Below are 12,893 nucleotides of genomic sequence, written 5' to 3' on the forward strand. Positions count from 1 at the left end.
AAAGCATGGGAATTTAAAGTCTAAGAGACCTTAGTGGATTTAATGCATTTTTTCCAAAAAGGCAAAGGAAAATGTAATGAAAAGTAAGGGGGTTTTGGATGGACAAAGATCCAGGACCTATTGGTCTCCAATCAGGTGCTTAAGTAGGAGGAGACTTTGCATTAGTTGTAATTTTGCCATAGCTTCCTAAATTCAGGAACTGTGCCCTTGGAAAGTTAGAAAACGGCAAATGTCACCATTAATTAAGTAGGAATGGTGAGACCATGCAAGTTTACCAACTGTGAGAAAGTTATTAACACCTATCAAAGACAAATTGACTGAACTCACTTGAACAAGTGTCTGCTTATCAGGAAGGTCTGGATGGACTTGTGATTCAAGCAAAGACCCTGATAATACTTAAGAGTAGATTAAATAAGTGATTAAAGGAATACAGAAATAGGGCAGGCAACGAAATATGGATGAGATTCTGCAGAAACTAAACACCAATTCAGATTAGTGATATAAAATAGTTGGTTTTTGTTGCATAATTTTTATGGAACGCTCTGCAGGACCAGTACCAACCTTTTTCTTGCTGCTATTTGCTCTTTTGCACAAAGTTATCTTATAGGAATTGGGAAAACCTTTGTCGGTTCATAGATTGATTTACAGCGCAAAAGGAGGCCATTCATCTCATCATGTCCACGCTGCTAAACAAAAACTACACTAATCCGATTGTCCAGCACTTGTGCTGTCATAACCAGAGCAATGGCCAAGTGAATATCTAAATACTTAAATGTTACATGAGTTTCTGACTCAACCACCCTTTCAGGCAGTGAGTCCCAGATTCCCACCATCCCCCGAGTGAAAGAGTTTCTCCACTCCCCTCTTAGCATTCTACCTCTTGCCTTAAATGCATGCTCCAGGTTATTGACCCCACTACTAATGGAGAAAGTGCCTTCCTACTTACCCTATCTATGCACCTCATGAGGTGCATTGATCAGGAGATTATTAATAGAGCATTAGTGGCATGAAAGGAGTTAAATCAACTGCAGGGGAAAAAAAACAGGCAAAAAAAAAGTGTTAATAATCCCAAAACAGAACTGCAAAGCAGACTAATGAAGTGGTATAACAAAATGATCATTTGGAAGAACATCAAATGCGAAGCCTCAAGTTCCAGGTGAAGTGTCCCAAACACAAAAATTCACCACACATGGAGAGTGCAGTGCGACATTAACTTGTGAATGCACACTGGGGGAAAAAGTCTTAAAAAGGAAGATCATTTCTTGACGTGTGTGTGTGTGTGTGTGTGTGTGTGTGTGTGTGTGTGTGTGTGTGTGTGTGTGTGTGTAGGATGGTGAACAAACTGAATATCAATTGACCCACCTGCCATTGGGTCAAAATCTTGGAATTCTCCCCCTGACAGCACTGTGGGTCTAACTATGCCACAAAGACAACAGCGGTTCAAGGCAGCAGCTCAACAAAGCCTTCTCAACAGTAACTAGGGAAGGGCAATAAATGCTAGCCTACTCAGCAACACCAAACTCACAGGAAATAATTTTAAAAATGCAGTTTTTCTTTTTACTGAAAAACTGCAATTTTGCAGCACTATTGGATGACAATTATCACATTACTCATTCCCTATAACATGGGCATCCAAAAATGTTCCTTTTACTGGCTACTTATTAAGGGGTCTGTGGACCACATATGAAACACAGAATCTACTTGATTTCTTTAATGCTCAGATTGCTTACATTACCAACCACTTCCACCTCAGTTGATACTTTTTTTCATATCCTTCCTCCTACCAGTTCAAACTGGCATTTTGAGCACATTTACACTATTATTCAAGGAGTTACTGAATACTGCCACGTACAATGGTCAGGATTCTCTATAGAATGATTTGTGCATCAGCCTTTAACCCATGGAGAAGTAAGAAGCATTGCTAAGTATTGGTGAGAACAGCCTGGAGATGCACTTACAGGACTGAAATGAGTTGACAGTGATCTGCTCTTGGACAAAACAGATGGATTGAGCTCACTGGTTCAGAATGAGTTCACTGGTTCAGGGCTGAAGAGTGCACAATCCCACTCCCCATAGCCCTCAAAGGCAGAGTTATTTACTGGTAGAATAAAAGTAAAACATCAATACACATCTGAAGAAATGAACTTACCTTCATTCTGCTCAAATTCATCCAAAACCTTGTCCAGGTTAAATGCCTCTGCCTGGAAATAGTTCTCCATTTGTTAATATTCACTACCCTGCACAATGCCCTCAGTCTGCCTGAACCTGTTAAAACACAAAAAGAAACACCAACCCATCATCATTCCTTTATCACATCCTGTTCATTTATGACTCAAGTTGATCTAACCTTCAATTTCACACTGGTATTCACTCCTGGGACTTCCCAGTAAACAAGAATTACACACAATACAAATTAGAAGTAGTAGGTCACTCAGTTCCTCAAGCCTGCTCAGTCATTCAATAAGATCAAAACAGATCTGACTGTAACCTCTACATTCACTTCTACCCTGAATATTCTTACCTCCTTGCTAATCAAGAATCTATCTAGCTCTGCCTTTAAAATATTCAAATATTCTGTCACATTTTGGAGGAAGAGAATTCCAAAGACTCTCAATCCTCAAGAGAAAGAAATTCTCCTCATCTTGGTCTTAAATGGGTGGGTGACTCTTCATTTTTTAAGAAGAGTGATCCCTAGTCCTAAATTATCCCCAAAGAGCAACATCCTTCCAAATCCAAAAATGTATCCACTGGAATAAGAGTAAGGTGACTTGATTAAAACAAATTTACTCTGTCCAATCTTTCTTCATAAGAAAGCCCTCCCAATCCAGGTATTAGCCTAATAAACCTTCTTATTTAAGGGAGAATGTAAATGCATTGGAAACTGTTCAAAGACAACCAACACTGTACAAAGTATGCTAACCTTTCGCAATTCATGCACAAGGGCACCTAGATCCCTCTGCATCTTAAAACTCTGCAATCTCACATGAAAATAATAAGCTTATTTTTTATTCTCCCTGACAAAATTTCATACACTATCACGTTATACTCCATTTGCAAGATCTTTGTCCACCCACTTAACCTTATCCATTTGTAGCCTCCTTATGCCCTCTTCACAACTTACTTTCCTGCTTATCTTTCTATCATTAGCAAATTTAGCAACCATACATTTGATTGTTTTAAAGGCATTTACATAAAAAGCTGAGGCCCCAGCACAGATTCCTGAAGCAAACCATTCATTACAGCTTAACCAGAAAATTACCCATTTACGCCTACTTTTTTCTGTTAGCTAGTCAATCTTCTATCCGTGCCACTGTTACCCCTGCACCATGAGCTTTTATTTTCAGCACTAAACTTTGATGTAGCACCTTATCAAATGCCATCTGGAAATCGAAGTACAATACATTAATCAGTTCACCATTATCCATAGCACATGATGCTTCAATTTTAAAATGCTCATCCTGGTTTTCAAATCACTCTTGTGGCCTCACCCCTCCCCATCTTATAATCCCCTGCATTAAACCCTTCTGAGATCTCCGTGCTCCTCTAAGTCTGGCCCCTTAAGCAATCTTGATTTTAATTTCTTCACAATTGGTTACTGTGCCTTCAGCCGTCTTAAAAATCTAGATTCTGATCAACCTTTTGGTTCTCTCCCTTATTATGTGGCCCAGTGTCATATTTTGTTTCATAATGTTCCTGTGAAGTACAATGAGATAGTTAATTACATTAAAGATGCTTCATAAAGACAAGTTGTCATTTTTGTAGCACCTTCTTCAATGCAAGATCCACAAAACGACTGACAATTTTAAATAAAGTATCCTACTTTCATAATGGACTTCCTTAGTTTAGAGAAGCTAGACCCCAGGGATTCCCAAACTGTGGCTCAATAGAGTCATAAAAACAGCAATTGGAAGTGCCTGCATGTATGACTTCACTGAGTATTTTATCACTAGGAAATATGGAGAGCTTGGTCACCCGTTTTGCTCTACGACTGTTCAGCAGCACTCCACTTTCCACAGGTTGGTTCTACAGTAGAACTGCAGCTTTCTAGGACTATAAATACTTAGCGTGATTTGAAATCCTCAGTTGAGAATCAAAAGTTTGATTCGTCTCACATTAAAATCAATTATGAAAAGATTACTCCAAGGTTTCCTAAAAACAATGTTGCTATAGAACAATGTTGGATACAAATGCAAACATCAATTGCATCTACTACTTCAATGTGCATGAGCTGAAGAACTCAAAGTAACTGACTGGTTAGTACATAAAGTAATAATTTTTACAAATTAGTCCAAAGAAACATAATACATCATAGAAATGTGAAATTGTGATTTACAATTCGCAAATTTTAATTATATACAAAATTGCACTGCTTTATTATTGTGGGTGCCTTGGGTCACAATTTAAACTGCAGTGATGTTGGGAATGGCATTAAATACGAAATTAGTGACGATGTATTGAAGGAATATCAGTGATCATGGGTGTTTTAATCTGCACATAAATTGGGCAAATCAAATTAGCCACAATGCCTCAGAGGAGGAGTATCTGAAGTGTATACAGGATGGTTTTCTTGACTAGTATGTGGACAGCAGGCCATCTTAGACTGGGTACTATGTAATGAGAAGGCAATCATCGCCAATCTAGCTGTACGAGACCCCTTGGGTATGGGCGCCCATAACATGATACAATTTTTTTAATCAAGATGGAGAGTGAAGTAGTTGATTGAGACTAGAATGCTACATCTTAATAAAGGAAACTATGAAAGATTGGGGAGAGTTACCTAAAGGGATGACAGTTGAAAGGCAGTGGCAAACTTTCATGGAACGCATGGGAGAACTGCAGCAACTGTTTATTCCTGTCTGGCACAAAAGCTAAATGGGTAAGAAAGCCAATCCATGGCTTACAAGAGAAATTAGAGAGCATATCTGATTAAGGAAGCAGCATGCAGAATGGCCAAGAAAAATAATAGGTCTGAGAATTAGGAGCACTTTAGAATTCAACAAAGTAGGACCAAGGGATTGATTAAGAAGGGAAAAATACAGTACGAAAATAAGCTTGCAGGGAACAGAAAGACTGACACTAAGAGTTTCTATAGATACGTGAAGAGAAAGTGGTTGGTGAAGACAAATGTAAGTCCCCTATGGACAGAAATGGGGGAATGTATAATAGGGTACAAAGAAATGGCCAGACAACTGAATACATTCTTTAGTTCTGTCTTCACAAAAGAGGACACCAGATACCAGAAATGTTGGAGAATGCAAAATTTAGAGAGAATGAAGAACTGAGGTAAATTAATTAGTAGAGAAACAGTGCTGGGAAAGTTGATGGGATTGAAGGTGGTAAATCCCCAGGGCCTGATAATCTATATCCCAGAGTACTTAAGGAAGTCGTTCTAGAAATAATGGATGCATTAGTGGTCATCATCCAGGATTCTATCAACAGTGGAACAGTCCCTACAGATTGGAGGTAGCAAATGTCATTCCAATATTCAAAAAGGGAAGTAAAGAGAAAACGGAGTTATAGACCAGTAAATTCAACATTGGTAGTGGGGAAAATTATCAAGGACTTTGTAGCACAGCATTTAGAAAACAATAGCAGGATCAGAGAGTCAGCGTGGATTTATGAAGGGGAATCATGCTTGACAAATCTGTTAGAATTCTTTGAAGATGTAACTAATATAGATTCGACAAGGGAGAACCTGTTAATGTGGTATATTTGGACTTTCAGAAAGCATTTGACAAAGTCCCACACAAGAGATTATCATGCAAGATTAAAGTGCATGGGATTGGAGGAAGTGTATTGAGATGGATAGAAAACTGTTTGGCAGAGAGGAAACAGAAGGAATTAATGGGTGCTTTTCAAATTGACAAGTAACTAGTGGGGTGCAACAGGGATTGATGCTAGGACCCCATTCACAATATATTTGAATGATTTGAATGAGGGAACAAAACGTAACATCTCAAAGTTTGCTGATGATACCAAGTTGGGTGGAAGGGTGAACTGTGGCAAGGATGCAGAGTTCCTTCAGAATGATCTGGACAGGTTGGGTGGATGGGCTAATCAACGACAGATGCACTATAAATTTGGATAAATGTGAGGTTATTCACTTTGGAAGCAAAAACAAGAAAGCAGATTACTATATAAATGGCTGTAAATTGGGAGAGGGGAGTGTGCAGCAGGACCTGGGTGTCCTTGTGCACCACTGACGGTAAGCATGCAGGTTCAGCAGGGAGTAAAGGCGGCAAATGGCATGTTAGCCTTCATTATGAGAGGTTGAGTACAGGACCAGGGATGTGTTGTTGCAACTATACAGTGCCTTCATTAGGCTACACCTAGAATAGTGCGCAGTTTTGGTCTCTGTTTCTGAGGAAGGATGTTCTTGCTCTCGAGGGAGTACAGTGAAGGTTCACCAGGCTGATTCTGCGGATGGCAGGACTGATGTATGAGAAGACATTGACGAGATTAGGATTGTTTTTGCTGGACATCAGGTGTTTGAGAGGTGATCAGAGACTTAAAATTTTAACAGGTCCAGACAGAATAGATGCAGGGAGTATGTTCCCGATGGTGGGGGAGTCCAGAACCAGCGGTCACAGTCTGAGGATTCAGGGTAGACTGTTTAGGATGGAGGCGAGAAGACATTTCTTCACCCAAAGAACGGTGAGCCTGTGGAATTCATTACCAAAGAAAGTAGTTGATGCCAAAACACAATGTGCCCAGAGGCAGCTGGATATAGCACTTGAGATCAAAGTTTATGGGGAAAAAAGCAGGATTAGGCTATTGAGTTGGATGATCAGAATGAATGGCAGAGCAGGCTCGAAGGGCCACATGGCCTCCTCTTATCTTCTATGTTTCCATTGTTAAATAGATAAATGGAGTCACATGGGAAAATACTTTGGGAAACACTGCTCTACCCTCAGTCATTGGGCATTCTATTTTCAATCAGGAATAGTGAATGGATCCAAAACCACTCATGCCATTTTGTGCCTGATGTGGAAGCAACTCAATTATCAAAAAAATCATGTTTCATATTTTTACATTACACGAATGTGAATCGGGGTATCTGGGGTATATGTTAAATAAAATCAACCAATGTTTACAAAGGATAGATTGAGCCTTAATAATATCAAAAGTGGGAAATGTGTTACAATTTCATATTCCAGTTAATATTTACTTTTCTGAATCCATGGAACACAGCCTAAAGGCAGAGAAGCGCATCTCTGCCACAATTAGCAATCTAGTTAAGATCAAGCATCATAGCAAGCCCAAGATCTGGTGCAATGCCTTTTCTTGTCAGCTTGGATCTTGGGTCTCAATTGTAGGGACCATGAATTGGATTCAATTTGAAATGGTGTTTTGAGCAAGCAAAGAGACACACTAAGGGCTTGCCCTGTCCCCTCCACTCATTGACTTTGTAACTTGTAAGATTGGAGCAAAAAAAATTATTGATGCTCAGTATGCAACTTTATTACTGTTCTTGGGATCTGAACTGTTTCCTCAAGCCCAATAGGTTTCATATAAACTATTGTTACATGTCATTTTTTGCTCCAACCAAGATAAACAGATTTTGCGGACTAAGTTTTCTAGTTTACGGCCCTTATCCTGTTTCTAGATCCATTTAACTTCCACATCAAATCCATATACACAGTACTGCTCAAAATAAATTACACATTTATTCAACAATTGTAAAACCAAATTCATGCCAGAATTACTGCATCCCTCCAATGTATACAGAGACAATCCAATTCCCACCTGCCAGCAGCAAATTCAGCAGGAACCAAATGTGACAAACCGAGCAGCCCAATATCAACCACATAAGACAACCGTGTGAACTATCGCAGGACTTTGGTCTCTGGAGCAATTTATCTAGAAGTTGTCTTTCAAGATAGCTGATGAAATAAAACCAAACAGCATGCTTGCATTATCCAACTACGCCCTTCCACAACCAGTCACACCTAGGTCCCATAAGAAAATAACTTTTAAAACCTTGCCAACCAATCAGCACCTTCTACTCATGCAGCATACACTACTGGTCCCTTTTGAGATTTGGTTTTGAAGGACATGCTGGTTAGATGCATTGGCCATCTTAAATTCTCCCTCAGTGTACTCGAACAGGCACCAGAGTGTGTCGACTAGGGATTTTCACAGTAACTTCATTGCAGTGTTAGTGCAAGTCTACTTGTGACACTAATAAATAAACTTCAAAAACTTATTCTTGTGAATCTGTCCTGATGAGTGCAAGACAAAAAGTTTTGCTAACATGTCTCTTTTTGAGCAATATCCAGGAAATAACAATGATATATTTTGGTACGCTCTGGTAGATACTGCAAGGTTAGCGATGTTGATGATGAACTAAGGATACTAAAATATTTATGTCAAGATCTAATCTTGTTACCAAGTACTTTATTACCTACAAGATTAGTTTTCTTCCTTCTCATCACTTTTTTTTAAAATCATCTAGTAGAAATAATCCCCGAGTGGGAAATAATCTACAATGACATACTGAAAATGCATTTTGTTATAGACTATCCTTTCTGCTTCTTAACTAATTAATTGCAATTTGGTGCCACATTGTCACTACGTTAAAAATTAGCGTAGCAAGATCATTCAGTATCTAGGAGAGCTCCCACAAAAGTACAATTCCCAAACCAAAGTTTGGCTTAAGACTGATTTGTTGCAGAGTAGCCTTAACAAGTCAAATGTTACATATGAAGCAATAAGTAACTTGATATCTAAGCCAAGTTTACTTCTATACAAAACAGAATACCTTGACACCTCAGCAGGTAATTTGAGAACCTATCAATCTATTAAAGGTACGTATAAAAAGAATTATAGCACTTCAATCAGCAAAGTGGTGGCACAATGTGTTGACACTAACTAGAAGGTCACAGTGCAATGTAGCTTCAGATTTCCAGTCCTCAAACGAGAAATAGGTCCAAATGTCACTGCTAATTTCCAAGCTGCCTCTGAAGGTTTGATGGGCACTGGCAGCTCAGCTATGCTACAACAATGAGACCCACAGATCATTAACAGGTGAGTCTTTTGCCTCCAGCTTGCATAGGGTGTTGCCTATTTCAGGCCCAAAAGTGGGTAGAAACCAATCTAATCTTCAAATTTTGCTTTGATCAGATATTTCATTACTTTCCCCCTTGAGAAAACTAATGGGACCACAGTTGCTCAGATACATTGTCACAGAGTAAACGAGCATCCAAAAAGTTGTTTTCAACCCAACAGACCATACCAACATTCATCAATTCCCTTTTAAATCTCATCCCACATTACTTCGTACTCTTAATAAAATTAACAACCTTTGGGGATTTCTTTGCTACGAATTCCCATTGCCGATTAAGGACTACAATCAAATTGACAGATGCTGTTAAACCTGGAGGTCATATTACATAGCATTCACTTCATTCTTTCAGTGTGATACTGAATTTGCTTTTTTTTTAAAAAAATCTATGGATGTGTTCCTGATATACTTCAATTTCTATTCTTTTCCATAACAATGGTCTGAATAGAAAACTTATTCTCTTGTGCTTGGAGTATTGCAGGATCACGTAATCAAGGTATTTAAAATGATGAAAGGAGAAGGTAAATAAACTATTTCTTTTTGTGGGAGAATATTCAAGCAAGCCAATCTTAAAACTAGAGTAAGTCCATTGAAGTGCAAAATTAGGAATCACTTTCACAAAGGACAATAGAAATCTCCAGTTTGCATCCCAGAAAGACCGTGGATGCTGGGTCAACTGAAATTTTCAAAGCTGAAACAGATTTTCATTGGGTCGACATCAAGGGATATAGAACGAGTTTGGCAAATGAAGTTTAAATGCTGAACAGCCTGGCTCTAATTGAAAAAAAAAGAACGGATTTAAAAAGTACTCGAATTTGGTCCCACACAATGCAAAACATTCACATATTATCCCTGGAATTCCTTTCTTGTCTTTGCTCCCTCAGGTCAATAGGTTGTGGATGTAACAGGAAGTCAAACATAGAATTTATTTCCACATGTCCTACACTTTTACAGTCCTTGACTTAGGCCTGCCACATACCTCCAAATCTACAGGATTACACATGTACTCAACATGCTTTCTACCCTCCTCCTAAGCAACTTTCCTCCTCTCCTTCAGTTTTAGCTGCTCTGATCTCTAGAGGGCTATAGACATTTATAACGTAGCAGGGGTATCATTGCAGTCATCTTCGTGAACGCAATCAGAAATTAATTCCACAACTGTGCTTAAAGTCCCTGTAAGCCGCCTTTGTTTCAAATATTTATCTACTCTACCCTTTAAAAAAAGTACAAAGATGCAATGGTATCTCAGCCTCAATTAGTCCTACAGCAAAATACCAAAATATCTCACAATCAGATTCTCAATTTTGCCTGTGTCATGGAGTGATGATTAAATCGATGATCAACTTTCCAAGTGGGGGAAACCATCTTGGTTGATTCACTTTTACTAACAAACCATCTCCGACTATCCTCTGCTCAAATAAAATGAATCTCATTATGAATGCTTGAGTTTTATAGGACAGTGATGTTCTAAAATGCCATCTTTAACTTAAGGTCTGAATGTTCTGAAAATGGAAGTGGTGCAGTCATGATAAAAATTACAGTTTGAAGAAACGCCCATGTGATTTGGTTGACATGGAGAGAGAAAAACGAACAAAAGCCTATCAAGAGTGGGACAGCAGTTTTAAAATCTTTACACAGGATGTTACAGAAAGAGGACAGCTGCCGTTTGAGATACAGGGAAAATGAAGCCAATGCCGTGGGGAAACAGGTGAACTATTTCATGCTCTTGACTGTGCAGGATACAGGCTTGAGCTTGGTTTTGGTTCCAAAGGGAAGGAACAGTGGAGCTTCTTGAAGATTTTAGAAATGGAGCATCAATGTGTGTCTTGCTGGGGGTATCTAGCAAAACATGGGCCAAGCGCAACAATTATCAAAGGACAAGGAAGTTTTGACCCGCAGTGATGGGAACAAGCAAATCCACCAGGATGACTGTGAGATTATTACCCTAATGTTACAGTCAGAAGCAAAATATTCTGTTAAAGTACTTTTTTTCTTTAACTTAATGCATTATTTGCACATTAAATTAATATTTTGTGGAGTTCAGTATGCATACTGTAGTAATGATCTTAAAAAGTGAAATTGTGTTCTTTGACGCTTTCCATCAGTTGCTGGGAAATTCAACTCTAACTATCATTGGTCTTTATGGGGATTGCAAGTCTCAGTTTCTCAATTTTTTCCTTACAACTGCAGTTCATTATTTGTTGTATGATTCTGGAGAACGAACACTGCGCACACTTTGAACAGACATTCCTTCAAAAATGGGTCACTCAAGAAGGCACACAGTACTTCGTGGCCAAGCCAGTCTTGAACAGGTGATTACCCCTTCACTGCTGTACTTTAAACTATTCATAAGCCGTTACTCTTTTGACTGAATCTCACTATACGCACATTTTCAAGGAATGTATGCATTTCCACCCAATCTCATCCTTCAAAATATTTCCATTCTTTTTCTTACTAAAATTAATCATTCCTCGTTAAGTTGCATTCATCATCTAATATCCCATTCAGTTTGCCTTCTGCATCTGAGTCTTTTACAGTGCATTTCCAAAATCTGTTCTTCTGAAGTAGCCATCAGGGATGTGTTGCACCTGCACTTGGCTGAGATCAAGATCTTGGTGCAAGAACACAATTGTAGAAGTAACTTTAAACTAGTAAAAAGGGAGGATGCTTACGATGGAAATAGCAGTAAGTTATAAACTAATTACTTCAAAAGGCCTCTTGGTTCAACAGGTCCACGACAGCATTTCCGCTTCCCACGAGCTCCTCTCGTCTTTCAACATTTGACTCCCGTCAACATGACCTTCTATTCAGACGGCACAATGGCTGATACTGCTGCCTCACAACACCAAGGACCCGGGTTCAAATCCCAGCTTGGGTTACTGTGCAAACTTCACACAGACATTCTCCCCATGTCTGCGTGAGTTTCCACCGGGTGCTCCGGTTTCCTCCCGTAGTCCGAAAGACGTGCTGGCTAGATGCAGTGACCCAAACAGGTGCCAAAAGTGTGGCAACTAGGGGAATTCCACAGTAACTTTATTGCAGTGTTAATGTAAGCCTATTTATGACTAATAAACAAACTTTTTAAAATTCTACTCACGCTCAACCAGTTTCTCCTTAAACATTGGGAATGTGATGTGGTGGCCATTACAGAGACTTGGATATCTCAGGGACAGGACTGGGTACTTCAGGTGCCAGGATTCAGATGCTTCAGGAAGGACAAGGTTGGGGGCAAAAGAGGTGGTGGAGTGGCACTGTTGATCAGGGACAGTGTCATGGCTGCAGAGGGACTGTCTACAGAGTCTCTGTGGGTGGAAGTTAGGAACAACAAAGGGTCAATAACTTTGCTGGGTGTTTTCTGTAGGCCGCCCAATAGTGACAGGGAAGTTGAGGTGCAGATAGGTAAACAGATCCTAGAGAGATGTAGAAATAACAGAGCTGTCGTGATGGGAGACTTTAATTTCCCAAACATCGACTGGAATATCCCAAGGGTAAGGGGTTTGGATGGAGAGGAGTTTGTTAGGTGTGTTCAGGAGGGTTTCCTGACACAGTACGTGGATAAGCCTACGAGAGGAGAGGCTGTACTTGACCTGGTGTTGGCTAATGAACCAGGACAGGTGTGAGATCTCTTGGTAGAAGAGCATCTTGGGGATGGAGTTCATAATTCTATCTCCTTCACGATAGCATTTGAGGGAGGCATGCCTTATGAAGATAGGTTGAGGGAGCTAGGACTCTTCTCCCTGGAGAGACGAAGGTTGAGAGGCGACCTGATAGAGGTTTATAAGATGTTGAGAGGAATAGATAGGGTGGATTCTCAGAGGCTATTTCCCCA

At 39.6% G+C, this 12,893-nt stretch overlaps 1 protein-coding gene across 3 annotated transcripts in view; it reads right to left on the bottom strand.

Annotated features, from left to right (window-relative positions):
• Positions 1-12,893, bottom strand: part of zfyve9a (zinc finger, FYVE domain containing 9a) — a 117,353-nt gene that overhangs the window by 75,615 nt on the left and 28,845 nt on the right. For all 3 annotated transcript variants that reach the window (XM_080195465.1, XM_080195466.1, XM_080195467.1), the window contains exon 3: positions 2,150-2,265. In XM_080195465.1, coding sequence (XP_080051591.1) covers positions 2,150-2,219 — 70 coding nt within the window. In that variant the 5' untranslated portion in view covers positions 2,220-2,265. The remainder of the gene's footprint in view (positions 1-2,149; positions 2,266-12,893) is intronic.

Source organism: Carcharhinus amblyrhynchos, chromosome 9 (assembly GCF_965287045.1).
Source record: "Carcharhinus amblyrhynchos chromosome 9, sCarAmb.v2.hapA, whole genome shotgun sequence".
Lineage (NCBI taxonomy): Eukaryota > Metazoa > Chordata > Chondrichthyes > Carcharhiniformes > Carcharhinidae > Carcharhinus > Carcharhinus amblyrhynchos.